The sequence below is a fragment of the Chelonoidis abingdonii genome, chromosome 2 (assembly GCF_003597395.2).
Source record: "Chelonoidis abingdonii isolate Lonesome George chromosome 2, CheloAbing_2.0, whole genome shotgun sequence".
Classification (NCBI taxonomy): Eukaryota; Metazoa; Chordata; order Testudines; family Testudinidae; genus Chelonoidis; species Chelonoidis abingdonii.
In genome coordinates this window covers 294,035,705-294,058,622 of record NC_133770.1, presented here as the reverse complement: position 1 = coordinate 294,058,622, position 22,918 = coordinate 294,035,705, and the positions used below count along the sequence as shown (strand labels likewise).

At 47.3% G+C, this 22,918-nt stretch overlaps 2 protein-coding genes across 4 annotated transcripts in view; both read left to right on the top strand.

The window, feature by feature from the left end:
• PTP4A3 (protein tyrosine phosphatase 4A3) overlaps positions 1-22,918 on the top strand; it is a 329,530-nt gene that overhangs the window by 246,208 nt on the left and 60,404 nt on the right. The window lies entirely within an intron of this gene.
• Positions 1-22,918, top strand: part of LOC116819767 (uncharacterized) — a 90,649-nt gene that overhangs the window by 37,493 nt on the left and 30,238 nt on the right. For all 3 annotated transcript variants that reach the window (XM_032771753.1, XM_032771752.1, XM_032771751.1), the window contains 10 exons: positions 325-423; positions 2,188-2,388; positions 5,699-5,800; positions 5,893-5,991; positions 7,856-7,984; positions 9,058-9,186; positions 9,922-10,038; positions 11,233-11,331; positions 17,563-17,763; positions 20,770-20,868. In XM_032771753.1, coding sequence (XP_032627644.1) covers positions 325-423; positions 2,188-2,388; positions 5,699-5,800; positions 5,893-5,991; positions 7,856-7,984; positions 9,058-9,186; positions 9,922-10,038; positions 11,233-11,331; positions 17,563-17,763; positions 20,770-20,868 — 1,275 coding nt within the window. The remainder of the gene's footprint in view (positions 1-324; positions 424-2,187; positions 2,389-5,698; positions 5,801-5,892; positions 5,992-7,855; positions 7,985-9,057; positions 9,187-9,921; positions 10,039-11,232; positions 11,332-17,562; positions 17,764-20,769; positions 20,869-22,918) is intronic.

The window sequence follows — 22,918 nt, the reverse complement described above, 5'->3', positions numbered from 1 at the left end:
TAGGCCCCCAGCCTTCATTGTAATGTCAGTCACAAGCAACACAAGTGCCAGTGCATTATAACAGCAGCCCAGAAGGTCCCATATACCAGAAAAAGCCTATTTCCGTGCACAGGTGGCAGGCGACAGCAGGAGACAGCTGTGGGATAGGAATACTGTACTGATGAAATTGGAGGGACAGAGGGACATGAGGCTGGAACATTAGGAGGGGAATGGGAGGCAGGGTCCTTATCTGACCCACTCCACCTTTGGGACCTTTACCCAGATTCTTACCGAGCCCAGAGATTCTTGTCATCCTTACTTGCTGCCCATCTTTGGTCCCTGCAGGACGGCAGCACCCTCATGCACATTGCCTCCGAGCACGGGCACCCGGACACCGCTCTGGCTTTTCTGAAGAAGGGAGTCCTGCTGCACATGCCAAATAAGGTAACCCAGCACAGAGAGTCAGGCAGGGCCGATGTCTGCTGCTAGAGCTGCTCCAAAATGTCCATCCGAAACTTGGATTCGGGGGGATGGAAAACACCTTTTCAACCAAAACAAAAATGTTCTTGAAGGAGATGCAGTGGTGATGTAGCCGTGTCAGTCCCAGGATATTAGAAAAATAAGGCATGCGAAGCCATACCTTTTATGGGACCAACTTCTATTGGGGAAAGAGACACGCTTTGAAGCCACACAAAGTTCTTCTTCAGATCCTCATCTCTCAAATATCCTGGGACCAACAGGCCTAAAGACAAAGGGAGGAGGGAGAGCTTGGTGGTTTGAGCATTGGCTTGCTAAACCCAGGGTTGTGAGTTCAGTCTTTGAGGAAGCCATTTGGGGACTAGTCCTGCTTTGAGCAGGGGGTTGGACTAGATGATCTCTTGAGGTCCCTGCCAACCCTAATATTCTATAATTAAGAGCTCTGTGTGGCTCAAAAACTGCTCTCTCTCCCCAGAGAAGCTGTCTAATAAAAGACATTACCTCATGCAAAAATGTCACATTGGTAGAAATTTTTAAAAAGCTTAATTTCAATAGAAGGACCCCCCTCTCCCCACTTATTTATTATTTTCCCCTGCTGGAAAAATTGAGGGAGTGGAAGTTTCCCCACTACTTTCTCCCCTTCATTTCTAACTGGAAAAGTAAAATCTGAGATGAGAGGTTTATTTCCTATCAGCCTAGCAACTTATGGTCTCATAAACCATCCCAGACAGTAGCATGCCTGGGACAGACACCATATATCAGATATGTGGTCTGTGTGGCAGGTCTCCACTCAGCTGTCACTGATCTAATTATGTGGCTTCACATAAGTCATTTAATAGTGATCTGCCTCAGTTTCCCCATCTGTGAAATGGGGATAACAATTTCTACCTTTCTCCTAGGGAATGACATAAGACTCACTGTTTCCAAAACAGGCTGAGATCCTGAGTCCCAAGATGCTATAGGAATGCAACTTGTTTATTAAACTGTTTCCATTAGCCACGCTGACAGTCTTTACTGCCGCATCTTTCCTTCCCAGCTGCCTTCGTAGCCTGGAGTTGCATCTGCTTTATTGAAACTGCATTTCCAGTCCCAATAAACCTTGCATAAAACAGACTAAATGTTGGGGAAATATGTTCACCTCTGGCTGTCCACACACCCCTCCCCCAAACAAAGTGATATTTTGGGGAAAAGGAGAAAATGTCACTGAAGAATTCAAACCCAATGAAAAATGTTCACTTCTTCATACATTTTCCCTGCCTTTTTCTGCCAAGCTCTGGAAGCTGCCGAGTGTCTCACATGCATAAGAAGGGTGCCAGGAGCAATATTTCAGTATCACCATGACTTGATTTACAGAACTGGCAGAAGTTTTTCTCATTTCAACACAAACTTTCATCCAAATTTCGATGACAGTCACCCCCAAATTACTTTCATAATTCCCCCTTTGTTTCCCCACCTAGCCTTCTATATTTCTGCTTCTCTTAGCCACAAAGAGCCAGTGTAACCCCCTGACCCATGTGTGTTGTGTCCCCCATCTCATGCCTGATCCATAGTGGATGTGAGTCTGTCACAGCCCCAGCTACACAGAATGTTTGTACCAGTTCCTATGGCACAAATGATGCCCGAGCCCTCTGGCAAACCGATTCACTCCGCATACGTTAAGGTGTCAGAGTGGGCGTAGTGAGCGAGTGTTGAAAATCCAAGCACCAAGGGAACTGGTTGCCTCTCTTTCAGAATGGGGCGGTCTGCTTGCATGCGGCAGCCAAATGGGGCCATGCAGCCGTAGTGAAGGCCCTGCTGCAGAGAGGAGCAGAAGTGGATGCTCGAACCAAAGAAAACTACACGGCCCTGCACATTGCTGCCCAACACTGCAAGCCGCTGGTGGTACAGACTCTTCTGGGCTTTGGGGCCCGGGTCCAGCTCAAGGGAGGCAAGGTAGGGGTGAAACTTGGAATGTGACTCTTCCTTGCAGGCTGTGTAACTTTAGTTCCTGCCTTCACAATCAGTGCTGCTTTCTTACTTCCTCCACTGTAACAATACCGTGGTATTCCCATTCCCCCCAGCACCCAAGTGGGTTGTGTTTTTGATGCTCTTACCTATTTCAGAGGGGTACAGACTGCCAAGTGATCAGGATCTTTGTGGGCTCAGCTAGGATTTCATTCACTGACACAGTGCTCTGCTGCATCCAATTGGCGTTGATCGGTTTTAGAAAACCAGAAGGCTACTCCAGGCTCCCTCTGAACCGGGTTGTAGTGTTGTAGCAAACGCACACCAGGTGGCACAATAGCACCACCTGCCAGCAGCGTTTTCTGCACTGGGAAAGAACAGCTGGGAAATGTGCCTGGGCTCTACCCTGAACTGTGGGGACTGGCTGACACCTTCCCTCGCCAGCTGGGGTGTGTGAGCCCTGAACACACAAAGGGAAACCTGTCTGAAATGGGACACCCTGGGATGGATTGTTGCTGGCTGGGGGTGGGGGAGAGTTATCAGTGTTTATCCCAATAAAGCTAATGGGACCTGTACAGACAGCTCCTCTGGGCTGGAAATTTTCCTTTTTATTTGTATGATGTTGGAACAAATAGAAAGATGCTGTACAGATCAGTTAAGCACCACTTCCGTGGACACAGGAGCCGCTAGCCATGGTGTAAATGATTATGAGGGATGGAGGCTGTTAGAGATTTACAACAAGCAGTGACAGCAAAGCCTCTAAGAGCGAGAGCTAGAGGAGGTGGAATATTCTCCCAAGGGAAGTGGCAGAGGCTTTATAGCCAAGAATAAAAGATAGTACTGGTAAGTATATTTGGGATATAGAGGTGAAATATACATATTCATTAGTATTGTGACACACGGTCTAGAGGCCTGTAAAATATTCAGCTGAGCCGCACAAGGCTTAGGCCTGAAACAGGTTGGCACCACTATCCTGAAAGATAACCTGGTGCCGATACAGTGCAAGATCACAGTAAAAGATGTGTTAAGGGCCAAGGTTCGGGAAACCATGCAGCAACAGACTGGAAAATATGCCACAATGTACTAGTTAATACCGCAAGATACCTGAAACTAACATTTTGGGGAATTTTGTAATAACCTCGAGTTACTATGGTAACTCACTGATGTAGATATTAATGACAATAAGCGAGGAGTTACTGAGAAATGGGACACCCGTAAATTAGTGGGATGTGGATGTATGGATAACTCAGGATAAAAGGTGTTGTCAGGCCTGTGTGCTGGCTGGGAGCAAGAGAGACACATGAGGAGATGCCAGGAAACAAAGCCGGCACTAGGCACAAACAGACTGAGCAATTGCTTAGGGCCCCAAGCAGCTCAATGGGGCCCCTATTAGTTATTAGTATGTGTTGAAGGGGCAAAATATTCCTGCTTAGGGCCCCCAAAGGGGTAGCACTGGCACTACCAGAATGACAGTCACAAATTATGATGGCAACGAAGATGATAATGGGAAAGATAATGACTGACGCTCCAGGGTTCTTCAGCAGGAGATGTGTGTGATCAGTCATAAAGCAAAAAACTCTATCTATCTGCTGCTGGATTTCAGTGTTTTGTGGCATTGTTTATCTGCATAACAAAATTGTTAATAACGGCCGTGTAATTACTTGTGATGTTTCTGGGTGTCACTGGCCTCCGTGTGTCTCTCATTCTGACAATACTGTGAATAATCTACATGGGAGACATTTAAAAGTAGCCTCTGCAAAGCACTGAAGAATATGGAATCCTACAAGTTTGAGATGGAAGGATCTCTTGGGTCATCTAGTCCACAGGTGCCGTAGGCAGCAATCCTGCCATGCCATGGTCCAGACAGAGCTTTGCCGTCTCTGACAGAGCTGGGACTGATTTTTCAGTTCAGTGGCCAAACCAAAAGATCGAAAACAATTCCATTTAGTTTTGTTTTCCAGGTTTTTACCTTTAAAAAAATGTCTTTACATTGAATTGAAGTAAGATTCAAAAGGGAAAGTTGTTTTGAATTGAAAAGTCAGGATGTTTCATTTAAAAAAGTCCCAACAAAACATTTCAACTTTTTCAGAAAATTTTTGTTGTTGTTTTTTGTGACCAAAACAATTGGGCAAATTCAACACAAATTTGCAAAATGTTTCAGTTGACCTAAATCTACATTTTTTCACTTAAAAAAAAAAAAGTTTTCCTTGAAAAAATTTGCCCAGCTCTAATTTCTGTTTTGTAGCGATTCTCTTTGGTTTAATCCATGCAGCTCTCAGAAACCAGGCTGTAAAAAGCAGGCTGAAACTAGCAAGGTAGCCATGGGGACCTTGCAGGTAGCGAGATGACGCTAACCTACATCAGTCTGATCCTCATAGTGACAGAAATCCCTAGTGGTTTGAAAGCCTGTCAAATAAAATAGAATTGCAATTTACTTACTAGTTAGGAGGTTTTATCTTGGAAAGAAAGTGCTAACTGGGTTGGTTTCCAGGTGGTGTAAGAGCTTTATACATTCACCTTTGACTTCTGGATACGTGAAATCATATAAATATAAACCAAACCCACCAGATCTGGGGTTTTAGAAGGGAAAAGAGCCCCTCCTACCTTGATGATGACTCCCTCGAGCCTTGAGGGGAGTGTAAGGAAGGGTTGACTGATTATTGTGGACCAGTTTGGATTTCAACGTGGCACTCCCATGCCCTGCAATTGACTGTGGACTCTGCACCAAAATATCTCCCAAACTGTTGCAGTGTCATGATGCGAGATGTCCTGCCATGGTGTGGTGATGATGCTCTAATTCTTCAGTGACATCATCACAACAAGGGCTGGATAAAAAAATGAGCAGGGGGAGGGGAATGTGAACATTTTCTCAAAACAAAATCAAAATTCAGAAAATTTCTGCCCATGGTTCAGTGACCTTGTGCCGTGGGATGAGGTTTGAAGGTGGCAGCCCTAGAGTAGGGGCAGGAGGGATTTATGCATCAATCTGGACACTGGAGCTAGGAGAGGCTAAGAAGACTCCAGGTAAGGGGAGACTGACGTTGACATCATGGGCTCTGAGGAGTGTATGAAATATACCAGGCCTGATTCCCCCCGGCTTTGCACGCGGTGTGCTGGGTGGGTATGAAACCTACCCGATCAGAAGGGCAACATGTTGCCCCCATGCTGCACCCCCTTGCACAGGGGTAAGCGATGACGCAGGGTGCCGGACAGCAAGAAGGCTCAGGTTGAGTGGATGTAATAAGAGAAGCCAACACTGTTCCACAGGGCTCTGAGTCCTTGTCTGTGTCTCCCTCAGGCCCAGGAGACGCCTCTGCACATCGCAGCCCGCATCCGCGAGGGGGAGAAGGTGGCGGAGATATTGCTGAAGAGTGGCGCCGATGTCAACTTGGAACAAGAGGTAAAGCACATGGCCACGTTCCTGGGGGCAAAGAGGGAGGGGCTGGATCTTGCTGGCAAGTCGCTCATTTCAATGCTGCGCTTTGGCTGCAGAACGGCGAGACGGCCATGCACGTCGCAGCTCGCCATGGCAACCTGAGGATGATCAAGGCCCTGATTGAGGAAGGTGGGGAGCTCACCTCACAGTCCAAGGTACGTGGCCCCCAAGGCAGCCAAGACACACTCGGTCTCTGCCATATGTCCCAGGAACCTTCTGTGGGAAGGACCAGGAACACAAGACTTGCCAGAGCAGATCAGACCGTTGGCCCACCAAGTCCCATATATTGCCCCATCAGGAGTAGCCAGTACCTGCATGTGTTCTGAGCACTTGCTCCAGTGCACCCCAACAGCTGGGACCAACCAGCCCACAGTGGGCCGGTGATAATCGTTTCTGCAACCTCAGTCTTATTCCATTGGGATTTATGTCAGAACTAAAATATGTCTTAACATTAACATGCACAAAGGGTTAGACCAATCTGTCAAACAAACCCGGATTGCTCATTATTTAGCAGTTATGAGGCCGAATAAAATAACCAGGTGATGAAGTGAGCTGTGAGTACACTGGCCTGTCTCTTCTGGCTAGCTGGGCTCACACAGGAATTAGGTTTTAAGTGTTTCAATGAGCTCGCTGGTCTCCCACTCAGCTCTGTAGCTCCCCTCCACACAGCTGGGTCAGACTTGTTTCAATGAGCAGTGTCTGATCTGGGGAGACCGCAGGGCTGGATGATGGAAGTGCAAAGCTGGGTGGGCAGGAAGCTTGGTCCTGCTTGCCCTGCTAGGCTCAGCTTTTGCCAGTGTCCTCTGGCCCCCATTTGCAGGAGCATTAAAATTCACCCCAAAACCAAATGCACACAACTGCCTTCTGGTTCATGGAGAAAGATGACCTAGAAAGGTTCGTAGTCCTTGGGTTTGTGCCCTTTTGGTTTCTCTCTGGTTAGAAAGGCAGCCTGAAAGGGTTGGGCTTTTGCTTTTTAGTGTCTGTTTTTAACCTTAGAAATATTATGAGTGTCAGTGCGGCTGCTCCTTGATTTTGCTGGAAATATCTCTTCAGCCTTTCAGAGCATGTTCTCTGTGATGCAATTGAACAGGTGGCGGGAGGTGGATATTTAACTAAGACTGCGTTTCTCCAGATGGTTAATTAGCTATTGAATAGAAAGAGCTGCTGTCAAAAACAAACCAGAAAAGACTTTCAAACAGTCTCTCCCCCTCTTGATTGCTCAACTTTACTCTCTTGACTCTTGTGACGTGATCATTTCTGTAGCTGTCCAGTCACCACAGAGTCTTGAGGGGCAGACAAAACCTGTGTAAAAAATAAATAAGGGAGCTTGGGGGACTATTCAGGATTCCTCTTTCCCTCACAAAGATTTGTGTGTGTTTTTTAAAAGGGGCATTAGCCCAATATTTTGAGTTGATTTGTTTTACAGGTCACTTTTACTGCTTCACAGCTAGAAAGGCTGATGTAGCAGAGACCAATCCTCCGGAACGCTTGGGTGTGGAGCCAATAGGAAATCCCTTGTATATACTCAGTAACGTGTTCATACTATTGATTGCTCAGCCCTGTGGGGCAGAGTCATAGACAATGATCCTGAAACTCAAAGGACCTTAAATTTCAGGCAGAGTCCTTAGAATTTCTGTACCATGCAGGACACCATTCACAGAACAACCTCTATGGCACACACTTGAGCCATATGACTCTGCACTGTCAGTGGATGCCTGAAGGGAACTGAGAGCTTAAAGGAAGGGGGTGGTTTATCCCCTTTAGCCTTATTCGGGCTAGAAATGCAGAGGCTGAATAGGGTGGAGTTTAGAGTCAGGCTTGAGGGATGGTTCTCAGCATGTGGCTGGGTCAACTGTCTCCACGCCTGGCACGTTCATTCATTTCTGGGTGGAGAGAGGGAAAGAGGATGAGATGGGAGGAGATTGTTTTATATTGTGGTGGGAGATGGCGTGTGCAGTACCAGAGACAGCCCTGGAGGCAAGGCAGCCACCCATCTCAATGTCCCTATCCTGCCAGCAGGCTGGAGAGTGCCCCCTACACATTGCAGTGCAGCACTGCCACTTGCCCGTGGTGAAGGAGATCCTCAACTACCTGGCCACGGAGAAAAGCCATGCAGAGGCCGCCGCCTGCGTCAACCAGGAAAACAAGGTGACCGGAGTAAAGGGAGTGGCCTGCATGTGAGACAGGCCCATGCCTGAATGTCTGGACATGTGAAACAGAGCATGCTATGTAAATGGGGAGAGGGAGGGTGCAGGGTGACATGGCAAGGGGAAATGAACCCCTCCTAACTAAGCCACACAAACACCTCTCAAACTTGTCACCCTCTCATGGGGAGAACTGGAGGCGCTCACATTTGATCAGTGACCCTTTCCTATGGCGAGGTAGAGGGCTACATGGCAGAGTCCCTGTTCGTCTGATGGGCACCGGGCGAGAATGGCAACAAGCACCCTGTGCCCACCCACAGCGTGATAGATAAGGCCATGGGACTAGGCTGATAAACTGAGCATCAACTCAATTAGCAAGTGGCATTGTAAGATGGCTTTATTTGTAGGACCCTCCATGTCCTCTGAAGGCTTCCTTCCCATTGCTATCCTCCATTGGGATGTCCAGTCCCTTCCTAGGCTGGAAGATGTGGAACAGAAAGCTGCTTTTCAGTGGTGGTCCTAGAAACCACTTCTAGGGTCTGGGTCCTCCCAAACTGCCACACTCTGCCCAGAAAATGTCCCATCCTTTCTTGTCCCCTCTCTTCTCCTCACCAAACTGTGCTCTGGTCATGATCCAATGTCAATGGAAAGACTCTCATTGACATCTGTGGGCTTTGGATCAGACCCTACAACAGCGGATCAACTCCTACATTCATAGTGAGCTCGTTGGAAGGCTTGAGGCAGAAGGGCAAACTCCTGCTGGGCTGCAGTCCTTCTGTGGAGGCATCAGTGACATAGCAAGGAAAAAGTCTGGTTTTGGCTAGCACTCGTGAGCATGGGAAAGCCTTGAACACAGGGTCGGATAAACTGACAGAAGCCTCCATGCAGGGGAGCTGTAGATGAATAGGGAAGAATCGGAGGAAGCTGGCCAGATTTCCTTGTTTGCAGGGCATGGTTTCCTGTGCTTGCCCAGGCTCTGTACCTGAGTGGTTACAGAACAGCGCTGCATGATAGCACAATCAGAGGCACTGGGTGAACATGCTGCTTTGTTGTGTTTTGGCTCGTACCCTTTCACAGGCAGGGGAGACACCTCTCCACCTGGCTGCTGCAGTGAAGAAGGACATGGTCCACTTTGAGGAGGAGGAGACCAAGATCATTGCCATGCTCATGGAGTACGATGCCAACATCTCCCGTACCACGCGACTGGTACGTATGAGCCTGGGGTCCCTAGGGGAAACAGGCTCAATGGATGTACGCCATCACTGTTGTTGTTATAGGCATATGGACCATCTGCCAAGCTCATTCCAACAGACTGATCGGAACTTCAAAGTTAGCAAAGTCGGGGGCATGGGTTTTCTCAGACCTATGAAGCTGGAGTTCATTCTGTGTCCTGTTTGTCCTGAAGGTTCCTGGCAGAAGGGTCATCTTCTCAGTGGGCCGCATGGGGAGTTATTGGCAAAAGTGCCACTGTCCTTGTTAAAGCAGCTTATGTGCTTAGCTCTCTTGAAAACAAGCCCCCACGCAGTCGCTTGGATACGGCTTGGCTTAGCTTCAGACTTTAGAAAATAGTTACAAACAAAGCTGTATGTTTATGACATACATTTATATTTGTGTGCATCCGGATGGATCCCAAAGCACTTCCCCCATTATAGATGCACCGCACCACAGAAGCGCAGCCCCCTCTGAGGTGGAGCACGTCAACTGGAGAAACAACAGGTGCAAAGCATGCTGCACCATAGTGGAGAGGAAAGAGTTTTGGTTAAGGACCCCAGAGCAAACCTTTCCCTTCCTGGTGTATGCATAACAGGCAGGACATTCATTTTTAAGGCGTCCCCAAAAGTTCTCCTTACTCTTGACTGGGTGGGTGGCAAAGTTGTTCAGGCTAATGGGATGGATGGAGAGAGGTTTCTCAAAGTCCCTTTGGTTGTTTCTGTGTTGCAGTCCCTTGAGACCCCTCTGCATTACTGTGCCCGTGTGGGCAATGCGGATGTCCTGCTGGAGATGCTTAAGCACATTAGTACCAGCCGAATGCAGCAGACCATTAACAAGCAAGCCAAGGTATTCCTGTTCTGGGCTGGGACCTCATCCTTGCATCTCTGAGGAGATCATTTCCCCAGCAGGAGCAATGACCAGAATAAAGCTTAGCTCAGGAGAGTTCAATTGCAATGTAAGCTAGGTAAGGGAGTGCAAAAATCTAGACCTTGTACCCTTCCTCACCTTTAACTTTGATTGGACTGGGAAATGGTAAATAGCCAGCATGCCCTTATGATGCTAAATCCTTCCCAGCTACGTGAGTGGCACACTATATTCACTAGTCAGCAGAGAGAACCATACCCACCAACCATAGATAACCACATGGGGCCTTGACTCAACTCTTTATGCTATAGTTCCATGGGATGTTTCTTGGGGTATCCAGTGCTTTGAGTCCCCTGCTTACCCACTGCCTGCAGCATGCGGGAGTCTGGCTTGTAAGTTCCCTAACAACACCGGCCTGTCAGCCACCCAAGCACTCTCCTCCAGGCTATGCCCCCTCTGTTTTTGCCTGGCAGGTTAACAAGAGGTGAACCCCAGTCCTTGAGTCCGCTTGGACCATTCCCCTGTGATACTCAGCTCCTAACACTTACTACTCAGAAATCCCAGATCCTCTGCACCCAAAGGAGCCATATGCCCCAGTTCACCAGTTTGACCTTTAACCACTGAAATAAAGAAGTCTCTGGTGGTGTATTGGCTTGGAAAGGTTGTGGGAGGAGGGCGGACCCAAGAGGATGGTAATGGGCTGTGGACTCATTTGCCCCTAGGCTGGGTGGGCAGTGGTGAAGAGTCAATGCCATCTGCTGGCTCTTTGGCCGACATGGATTGAGCTGGTGGCCTCAGTCCCCTTCTGAGGAGATGGGTGGCCATGTCATAGAGCCACCAGCACAGCTGGTGTTAACTGACAACCATCCCAGAAGAGAGGGCGGAGACTTACTGGATGCTGAGATTGAGGTACCATATGACTGCCAGAGGTGGGTCCCTCCAGAACGCATCGGCAAGGAAGGTGTGTGAGGAAACTGGTGCTGCCATTGTCTGTGCTGTACCCTTCATGTCACTACATGGCGCTTCTGTCACTGGGGCTGCTAGTCCGGCACCTTTCACCACCACTGAATTAATAGCATTTCTGAACCTCAGAGAGTGCTGACTCTCCAGGGCTGTGATAATAGCAGGGAAGGGACAAAGAGCTAAGCAGACCCCGTCTCTCCCTCCCTTCTCTAGAATGACTGCTCCCCGTTGCTGGTGGCAGCAGAGCGAGGACACACAGCGATAGTGAAGATCCTCCTCCAGCACCACGCTCGTGTCGATGTCTTCGATGAGGTAGGAGACTGCCGCCTTCTTGGTATCACCACAACCCTAGTTCTCAGAGGGGACGTGGTACTCTGTGTGTGTGCAGGGGCTGTGTGAGAAGGAGATATGGCTGAGGTGAGCTTTAAAAAGGTATTTTACACACAGTATAATACAGTTTAGCATTCCATTACATCTCTCCCTTTAAGTTCTACGTTCCTACTGTGATGTTACAGTCTATATGATTTTATAAAAAATTGATAATGAGTGAATATAATGTAATTATGCTTCATGCAAAAGGTCTCTTGTAAGGTATCATTACAAAACTTATTGTCTACTGAGTGTGTTCATCCTATTTTTATAAAGGTATCACTCTTGTATCTGAAACTAGAAATATGAAATATAACTCTGAGGGCCTATTGTAATTATGCAAAGTGTGGGCCGTTAATGGTGGTTTGGAATCTTAATGGCTCCCATCAACCAGGACAATTGACTAGATGGCTCTGTTTGCAGGCAAGCCTTCTTGTGAGTCAGGCTGGGAGGAATGAAGGCTTGGGGTCTTACAGTGACATGTGATCATGTCACATGAACTGGAATCCACCTTTAACCTGGTGCTTTTCCAGTGAGGGGGGGTGGAAACCCAGAGGAACAAAGGATTCCCACCTTATGCAAAAGATATATAAAGGGGTGGAACAGAACAGAGTGGAGGAGCCATCATGAGGAATCCCCTAGCTACCCCCTGAGCTGGAACAAGAGCTGTACCAGGGGAAAGAATTGTGCCTAAGCCTGGAAGGTGTCCAGTCTGTGGAAAAAACTTACTGAAGCATCTCTGAGGGTGAGATTATATGTATTCAGTTTGATTAGACATAGATTTGCGCATTTTATTTTATTTTGCTTGGTGACTTACTTTGTTGTGTCTGTTACTGCTTGGAACCACTTAAATCCTACTTTCTGTATTTAATAAAATCATTGTTTACTTATTAATTAACTCAGAGTATGTATTAATACCTGGGGGAGCAAACAACTGTGCATATCTCTCTATCAGTGTTATAGAGGGCGAACAATTTATGAGTTTACCCTGCATAAGTTTTATACAGGGTAAAACAGATTTATTTGGGCATTTGAGTGTTAAAGACAGGAACACCTCTGTTAGCTGCTTTCAGGTAAACCTACAGGTTTGGGGCAAGTAATTCAGACCCTGGGTCTGTGTTGGAGCAGACAGGCATGTCTGGCTCAGCAAGACAGGGTGCTGGAGTCCTGAGCTGGCAGGGAAAGCAGGGGTAAAAGTAGTCTTGGCACATCAAGTGGCAGCTCCCAAGAGGGTTACTGTGATCCAACCTGTCACACCTACCCCTTACAATATTTACACTATCATGCTGTCTTTGAAGTTCAGAAAGTTTCAGTCTGTTCCATTTCTCTGAAATGTACTGGTTTTCTAACTACACAACTCAAACCCTGTAGTTGCAACGACTGGCTGTGGTCAGTCCAGAATCCTTGAGTCATTGTCTTCTTGTTCTTCATCCTTCATGTGTAGAGTTTGCTCTGTTGATTGTTCTTTCTGAGGAACAAACTGTAGCTCTTAGTGGTTTCCATTGAGCTCTCCAGTGTTAGCCTCAATCATACATGATCTGGGCACTGAATTCTTTTTCTTCATGACAGCTGGAGTTGTCCATCCTTTTTCTCCATCCAATTTGACACAAACGCAATCACCGGGCTCTAGACTAGCTGTTCTGTAACTGAGTGACGTCTGTTGTAAAAGTCAAACCAGTGGTCCATCTAGCCCAGTTTCCTGTCTTCCAACAGTGGCCAGTGCCTTGAGAAGGAATGAACAGAATAGGGCAATTATCAGGTGATCCATCCGCTGTCATCCAGTCCCAGCATCAGAAACTTAGGGACACCCAGAGCATGGGGTTGCATCCTTGATTATCTTGGCTAATGGCCACTGATGGACCTATCCTCCATGAACTTATGTAATTCTTTTTTCAACCTAGCTATACTGTTGGCCTTCACTACATGCCCTGGCAACAAGTTCCACAGGTTGGCTGTGCATTGTGTGAAGAAGTACTTCCTTTTGCTTTAAACCTGCTACTTATTTTCATCAGGTGACTTCTGGTTCTTGTGTTATTCACTTTCTCCACACCAGTCACGATTTTATAGACCTCTGTCATATCCCTCCTCAGTCGTCTCTTTTCCAAGCTGAACAATCCCAGTCTTTTCCATTTCTACTAGTAGGGAAGCTGTTTCATACCCCTCATCATTTTTCATGCCTTTCTCTGTACTTTTTCCAATTCTAATATATGTATATTTGAGACGGGATAACCAGAACTGCACGCAGTATTCAAGGTGGGAGCAAACTATGGATTTATACAGTGGCACTATTATATTTTGTCTGTTATTATCTATCCATTTCATAATGGTACCTAACATTGTTAGCCTTTTTGTCTGCTGCTGAAGCACACCGAGCAGATGTTTTCAGAGAGCTATCCACAATGATTCCAAATTCTCTTTCTTGAGTGGTAACAGCTAATTCAGACCCCATCACTGTGTTTGTATAAATGGGATTATGTTTTCCAATGTGCATTATTTTGCATTTACCAACATCGAATTTCATCTGCCATTCTGTTGCCCAGGCACCCAGTTTTGTGAGATCCTTTTGTAAATCTTTACAGTCAGCTTTGGACTTAACTATCTTGGGTAATTTTGTGTCATCTGCAAATTTTGCCACTTCACTGTTTGCCCATTTTTCCAGATCATTTATCAATACATTGAACAGCACAGATCCTTGGTAGACAATGCTATTTATCTCTCTCCTTTTGTTTCCTGTCTTTTAACCAGTTACTGATCCATGAGAGGACCTTCCCTCTTATCCCATGACTGTTTCCTTTTAGGCTTTTTATCTGATTTGGCTACTCTCTTCATGTCTTGCCACTTTGGAGACAGATTATTTTCCAAAGTTGGAACAGTAGTTCTGAGTTGTCTTCCCATCAAGAGCTGTGTGATGATGCGGTTCTGGCAGGACCCAACTGAGAGTGCCAGTTCAGGACCAATTGCTCAAACACGGCAGTCACAGCCCAAGGCTGGGGTTTTTCCACCTCTATGGCAAACCAAACCAGCCAGACAAAAATGACTTCGGTTTCACCCCACTGGCTAACCACAAGTCACACAAGTAATTTCCTTGGACACTCCAGTCTCCCAGTATCACCACCAGTGCCACTCATCCTGGGGATGAATGGTTATGAAAACCAACACCCCAGTACAAGAAAAAGGTTCTCTCGATCCCAAAGGACCAAGCGCCAGACCCAGGTCAATATACACATCAGATCTGACCCACAAATCATGCTGTTGCCAATCCTTTATAATCTAAAATCTAAAGGTTTATTCATAAAAGGAAAAAAGATAGAGATAGAGCTAGAATTGGTTAAATGGAATCAATTACATACAGTAATGGCAAAGTTCTTAGTTCAGGCTTGTAGCAGTGGTGGGGTAAACTGCAGGTTTAAATCAAGTCTCTGGAACATCCCCTGCTGGGATGGGTCACTCAGTCCTTTGTGCAGAGCTTCAGTTTGTAGCAAAGTCCCTCCAGAGGTAAGAAGCAGGATCGAAGACAAGATGGAGATGAAGCATCAGCCTTATATAGGCTTTTTCAGGTGTAAGAACCTCTTTGTTCTTACTGTGGAAAGTTACAGCAAAATGGAGTCTGCAGTCACATGGGCCAGTTTCTGCACATCTTGCTGAGTCACAAGGCGTATCTGCCTCCTCTCAATGGGTCAATTGTGTAGCTGATGGTCCTTAATGGGCCATCAAGCAGGCTAAGCAGAGCTGACACCCACTTGTCTGGGATCTTTCCCAGTAACACAGCACAAGTTTGAAATGTAGACAGTATACAGCCAATATTCATAACTTCAACTACAAAATGATACAGACATACAGACAGTATAATCATAACCAGTAACCCGTAACCTGGTCTTAGACACCTTATATGACCCCTTTTACATAAGATCTGGTGCCACTACAGGACCTTGTTTCCAACCCATGTTCTGTATGGTCCCAGTTTATATCAATAACGTTACAAGCTGTGCTGGACTATATCCAGTAGTTGCTATTGATGATGTTCTGTAAGTCAGAAAAGCAAGGAATGGATCTTTCTGCTGTAGGAATTTTTTGGCTGTCTGTTCTACTCTCTCAGTCTCTTCTTCACTTGCGAGTAATGTGGGCTGCTAGTAACAGGATCAAAATCATATTTCATTGGGAACAATTTATGTTCTGCTGCAGTGAATTGTGGTCCATTCTCTGTCAGTAGTTGTTCTGGAATACCGAAATGAGCAGAAGTGAACCTCATTTTCTCAATAACTCTGCAACATGTTATGTCTTCCAACTACATTATTTCTACATACCTGGGAAAATTGTCCTCAACTACTGTGTAATGATGTCTTCTGAATTCACATACATCTGCAGCTAGTCTCTTCCAAGGTTTCCCTGGTTAGGGGTGTTATTATTAAAGGTTTCATGTGTTGTGTTTCATCTGTTAGTTATGCAGTGTTTACATGAAGATACTTTATTCTTTATTCTTGCGTATTCGAGCGTAAAGTGACTGGAGGAGCATGGTGGTATCTCTGAGGTCAAATACACATAGCTCGTTGGCTTGTTCATAACCCCCACTGCTTTAGAACTCCCATCTCCCAAGAAGCCTTTCCAGAGTCGCCCACCCAGGGGAGCAATCTATATCCCGTACCAGTCAAGAAATAAACTTTTTTCCAATACAATGAACAAGAAACAGGTGAAGCAAATACCATAGATGATTTGCTCTGCCTGGAAAAACTATGTGGCCATCGTTCCGGCCACTGTCTCCTCTACCCTTTACCAGCTAGCTGTGCTTTCAGACTAGTTTGTAAGCTCCTTGGGGCAGAGACATGGTCTATAACACACGGGATACCTATGATGCTATATACAAATATAGGGATTGTTACTCTGCAGGCAAATCTCTGTTTGGTTTCGTACTGTTCTGGCCAGAGAGGGTATTAAAACTCTTTCTTGGTGCAGTAAAGCTACTACAAGAATTTCATATGCTGCATACACCACACAGTGACCACACAAACACTGACACCTGGGTAGTGGGGACTAGAACCCATATCCTGCAACTCCAGAAGCACAGGCTTCTAGCATTTGATCTAAAAGAAAGCTCCTTCAGCTGCTAGTAGTAGTAAGTTCTATGTGCTCTGTGGAGTCCAGCCATTGGAGGGCAGTATCTACCTAAGGGCTTGTCTACATTACCGTCTGGATCAACGGGCAGCGATCGATCCAGCGGGGGTCGATTTATTGCATCTAGTGCAGACATGATAAATCGACCACCGAGCACTCTCCTATCGACTCCGGTACTCCCCCAGGGCGAGAGGCACAGGCGGAGTTGACGGGAGAGCGTCAGGCAACAACTTACCGCAGTGAAGACACCATGGTAAGTAGATCTAAGTACGTCGACTTCAGCTACGTTATTCATGTAACTGAGGTTGCGTAACTTAGATCGATTCCCACCCCACCGCCCTGTGTAGACCAAGCCTTAGATACTTACATGGTTCCCATCGCTCTCGTATCTGAGCACATCACAACTCCCTCTGAAGTAGGGCACTGCTATTATCCCCATTTTACAGGTAGGGAACTGAGATGCAAAGGGTATGTCTACACTGCAAAACAAACCCATGGGAGCAAGACTCTCAATCTGGATCAACTGACTCACTCTTAGGACTCACACTGTTGGGCTAAAAGTAGCAATGGAGATGATCTGGCCCAGGCTTTGAGACCCTCTCCCCTTGCTGGGTTTCAGCCTGAGCTCAAATCTCTGCACTGCTATTTTTAGCTCCACAGTATAAACCCAAGTCAGGTGATCTAGGCTCTGAGACTCATTGCTATGTAGATGTATCTAAAGAAAGTAAGTAACTTGCCTAAGGTCATACAGGAAGTTTTTGGTAGAGCAGGGTCTTGAACCAAGGTCTCCCAAGTACTATCTAGCACCCTAACCACTTGACTATTCTTCTTCTTATCATTTATGCCTTTACATAGACACACACAACACTTGCTTGACTGCTTTGACTATGGCCAAAAATAGTCACACAGCAATGGTTTCGTGGCAGAGTATTTATAGTGTCCGGAGCACACAGGAAGGCCCTGCTAGTGGGAAGTTATTAAAATCCATGGTTCCAGCAGCTCATCTCTCTGATTTTCTGATTCCCTGTGTAACCACAGCAGCTAGCTTTGTGGCTTTGTTTGCAGCACGGGAAAGCAGCTTTGCACCTGGCTGCAGAGAATGGCCATGACCAGATTGCAGACGTCCTGCTGTGGCACAAGGCCTTCGTCAATGCCAAGACGAAGTTGGGCCTGACACCTCTTCACCTCAGCGCTCAGAACGGCTACAACCATTTAGTCAAGCTCCTCGTGGAGACTCACCTGGCCAGCATTGATGCTATGACCCTGGTAAGGAGTGGCTTATAGGCATAACCAAACTGCATGTGGGTAGGAGTTTGGCTACTAAGGTGGCTTTCTGAGTGGAGACGACTGCCAAGTGAAATGTCACACAGTGAGCAGCCTTCAGAGTTGGAGGGATTGGACCAGTACGCAGATAATGTTTAGGCTGTATCAGATTAGTTTGTATTAGATTGTAGCTACTTATGCTCACCATTATTGACTCACTGTTCACCCTGTCCTCTGCTCCTTTATTTGGTTTATTCCCTGTTGTGTCATGCCATGTGCATAGACTGTTAAGCAATTTTGGGACACGGAGCATCTCTTTGATATATGCGTACAGCACCTAGCACCATGGGACACCGATCTCTGATGGAGGCCTCTAGGTGTCACCATACTATACTATTAATAAATAACAATAGTGGCAAAGAAAGCTGTAAGGGACCAGCTTTCTAGGCCCAAACTCTGTGACTGGCTGAAACCAAACAAAAAACTGCCAGATGTCAGGGCAATTTTAAAAGAAAAAGACAAATTTTTAAGCAGTGGAAACCCAAAGGGCTGCTAATGCTGATTCAGAAACAGACGTTATCAGTCTGACCCAAACAGGTTTTGGGTGCAGGTGCACGGATGGACATGAAACCCTTCTGTAAGACTTACATAGTAAGGACAAAAGTAAACCCAATCATGAGCCTCTGAGGGATCCCATTAAAAGTTCTCCTCACGGGGCTTCAGTTAGATACTAACGGCCCAAATTCTCGCCTTCTGCCCTTTGCCGACCCAACTTCAATCACAGCTTACATCTCATTAGGAATATTTGTTCAAGTTTTCAGCTAGTAAATAAATGGCTCGGTTGAGCAAGCCCAGCGGTGAGAAGGCACAGAGCTACATAAAAACAGCGAAAGGGCCTTGATCGTACCACCAGCCAAGCCTGCTTCCTTCCCAAGGCCAACCACTGGGGTGCTCAGGATAAGTTTAGAATGTCAATAATGTGAACCTCTGTCAAGGCTCCTCGAGGGCAGGGGCAGTTACCAAAATAAGGGCTGCGAAGCTAGCGGCTGTTAGGAACAAATGTATCAGCTATACACACACACAGACACACACACACACACACACACACCTGTGGTAAAAGGGCCAGAGTGGAGTAAAGGGCCCCTAAAAGTCCCCTATCTGGCTGGGGGAGCAGTCCCCTGGTGCAGGCACTGTGGAAGACCATTGTAAGGCTGCCTTCCGAGGAGGATCCCCCACTCGCAAACCCTGTCATAGGAGGTGTGCAAGCAGGGCCGACTTTAGGAAGTGCAGGGCACAATTCGAACAGTTTCGACGGGGCCCTGGCAGAGATGACTAAAAAAAAAAACGTAAAAAATCACATGGGGCTTGTACTCACTGAGCAGTGCTCCGAGTCTTCGGCGACGGGTCCTTCACTCCAGGTCTTCTTCGGTGGCACTGAAGGACCCGCTGCTGAAATGCCGCCGAAGACCCAGAGCAAGCGAAGGACCCGCCGCCGAAGTGCCGCCAAAGACCTGGAGTGAGCGAAGGACCCACCACTGAAGTGCCACTGAAGACCCGGAGCACCGCGAGGTAAATAAAAATTAAAAAGGTGCCTCTAACCAGGAAAGGGATTTGCACTGGGTGTTGAGCCCTCTTAGGCACGGGGCCGGATTCGGGGGAATTGGTGGAATAGGCCTAAAGCCGATCCTGTGTGCAAGAGGCAGGTCTGGGAGCCAGAGGGATGTGTCAAGGGTGGTCCCACAGGACACAGTGCTGAGGAGACTCTAGGCAGTGCGATGGCCCAGTGTCAGCTGGGGAAATGGCTTAGACTGGCTCCCATGGCTGTTGTGCTGGGAGTCTCTCTATTCCTTGCAGCAGCCCAGGATATGGAGGTGGCTTAAAGTCACAGGAGACCTTCCTCCCCCTGGGCTGTGAGTTCTGAGCTGTGCCTCTGAGAAGCTCAACACAGAATCTTATCCACAGTATGAGAAAGTGTGTGGGGACTCTCCGAGATGCTTCACTTTAAGCGTCCCAAGTGGATGAGATGTCATCAGGGTGAACGGCCTTCTTGGTTGCTTGAGCTTTGTGTGGACCAGGACAGAAGGTGCTAACATGTTGGAAACAAGTCAAGGCCCCCTGCCTTTAACACGTGCTAAATTGGTTGGGTTAAAGCCACGGACACTCTGGAATTTTATCAGCACTGGCCTTTGGGAAAATGGCATCCTGGGTGAACTTGTATTTTGGCATCCTGGCCCCCACTGCTTCCCCAGCCTCCCCACCCAGCCCCGCAGCCCCTCTGATCCCACTACTTCCCTGGGCTTCTCGCCCCCACCCCCCAATGCCCCTCAGCCCTGCTGCCTCTCCCCCCATTGAGATCAAATTCAAGCTCCCTTCTGCAGCTTCACGCCCCAGGCCTGCCTCCCTCCTGGCCTCTTGACCGTGGCACCCCCCGACCACAGAGCTGTAGGTGGTTGCCCATGTTACCCCCCCATAAGGCCGACCCTGGCTTGAAACTGACTGGGTTAGCATGTGTTAAAGGCAGGGGGTCTTGAATACACCAGGTTCTTCAAAGGTGTTTATTAGCACATGCTAACATCCCTCTGTTAAATCCTAGACCTCGTCTTCACTGGGGAAAAAGGAGCATTGTTAGCAACATGAGGTAACGAACACAAGGTAAATCCTCGTGGAGACAAGGCAATGCGTAGCTTTCACGTGTGTTAGCAGGTTGAGGTACAAACCCTAAGCTCCTCCAGAGCCTTCACCTCAGTCTGCGAACGGGTGGAAACTACAAACTGCCTCACCTTCAGTAGGACCTTACCGTGTGTCAGCTAACACGTGGTAAGAAAATGCCTCTTTTCCTAGTGAAGACACACCCGTAGGCTTTAAAAGGCCAAAAGCAGTCTCTGCCCCAGAGCAGGCATCCACGTGTACTCGGATACCTACAGGACTGCCCTCTCTCCTGATCTCGTGTTGCTTCCTTGGGGGAAGCTGGCATTTGCTGAAGTGTGTTTGGCTTTTCTTCTCGGGCAGACCAAGCAAACCCCTCTGCACCTCGCTGCTCTGACCGGCCAGCTGGACGTGTGCACCAGCCTTCTGAGCATGAGCGCGGACGTCAACGCCACCGACATCGTAAGTCTCTCTCTGCTCTCCCCCGCAGTGAGGCACTGCAACCTGCACTGGGAATTGTGTTTCACGAGCTCTGTTGAAACAAGCACATATTTCGGAGCAAAACATCCTGCAGTTCATAAGGTCCCGCTGCTGCCGCCAAAGACAAAATAGTTTCCTTTCTCATTGAGCTCCTCACACTCTTTCTATCTGTTTCTCATTGTTACCCACGAGCCTTCTCTCTCCATCACTGTTTGATTGCTGTTTTCCTTTGCTGATGCCATTAAGGTAGGGGGACCCCCATGCCATGGTGGTGGGGTGCCTGATGCCCCTTCCCCAGTTACTGATATGCCATCAGCAGGACACCAGCTCCAAAGCTCCTAGCCCCAGGGCCTAGAAATCTTTTAACTCCCCTAGATCATTACACCTTGCTCTCATATCGCCTGCGCCTTCCAAGGATTTACAGGTGTTGAGCTGAGGTGATATTATCCTCATTTGAAGGCAATGAGATGAGGCAGGTAGCAAGTTGTCTAATGATTGAGATTATAGCCCATGTCTCCTGAATCTCCACTCTGTGCCATAGTCATTAGATTGTCCTTCCTCCCCAAACGAAGCCTCACCACTGGACACTGTGTACTGCCAGCCAGCTGGCCCCTGCGTAGTGTATAAAGAGCAGGGCATCCCATGGGTTGTAATTTTCAGGAACACTGCTCCCCTGCTCTGTTTCTAATCTATTGCTGAATTGAATTTGATCAGCCACTTGCAACTGGTCCCTGTCAGATGGCAGAAATACCCCATGAACCACTGTGCCACAAGAGCCACCTTCTGACTCGTCGGGGGGAGGAGGGGTGTTGGACTTGGTTCTGCCATTGACTGTCTTTGTGACCATGGGCTTAACTGCTCTGTGCCTCAGTTTCCACATCTGTAAACTGGGATCAGGGGTCATTCAAAGGATTCTTATGGGGCTTAATTCATTGGAGTGTGTGAGCTCCTTCAATGGAAGATGAGCTAGAGGTGCCACAGCTTGTTATTGAATTGGGAGGAATGCTTACCCGCCCCGCATCTGTGTCAGACGTCACTTTTCATCGCTCACTGCTCTGCTTTGTGTCCCATGCTGCTTTTTTCCCTGCGTACAGATATTTTATTGCAAACATTCTGTGCTGGCTTTTACGACCGGATACTTCACTTGCTGGCCTCTTTCCACTGCTGATTCCTGTGTCATTCTCACTATTAGTTCCTCTGCTAAAAATAACAATCAGGAGCATGCTGGAGGAACGGTCTTACCTCTTGGGGAGCAGGAATGGTCAGGGACACCATGTGGAAAATGAGGGGAAAATAAAACGTAAAAGACAGAGGCCACCAATCAGTATAAGTTGCTGTTATTAATAGTGCCTTAGCTTAAGAGCATGTTCAATTGTTAATTTATCTTTTAAAAAGAGATTTTCTGTCCTTCACAGAGATCTTCTTAGCACAGGGAAGTTGGGGGATTATTTGGGAGCTGATTCTAGTTCTCTGAATCAGTGTGCCTGTCCTGGCATGAGTTAGAGCAGACTAGGGGCTGCACTGGCTTACACTAATGACATAAAGTCCTTAAGGGATCACCTGCTAGCTGAGAAGGGGGGAATGGCATAGTGCTCTGCCCTGCCCTGACCTGACATGCCCACTTTGTCCTTCAGAATAAGCTGTTTGCTGGGGGAGGTGGGTGATATTGCAGTGGAGCTGGTTCCACAAGCTGAGACCTCCCTCTCCTGATTAAGGAATTCTGGCCAGAATTGTTGTATCAACCAGGCAAGGTACTAACAAAGTTCAACAGGACTCTATTTTTAAAGTGAAAACCTCTTTACCAACCTGCTGCTGCACCCTCTGTAACTCTCACTCTGCTTCAACTCCTCCCCTCTCCTTCCTGTTTCTTGTCCTTTCAGACTCCCAACAGCCAGTGCTCCCACTACATTCCCTCCTCTCTTAAGAAACTCTCCCAATTAAAATAAACATTGTTGTTCTAACAACAGGAACAAATAGGAAACAAGACACTATACTATTGGCAGAAATATTACACTGAAAACACTGTAGATAC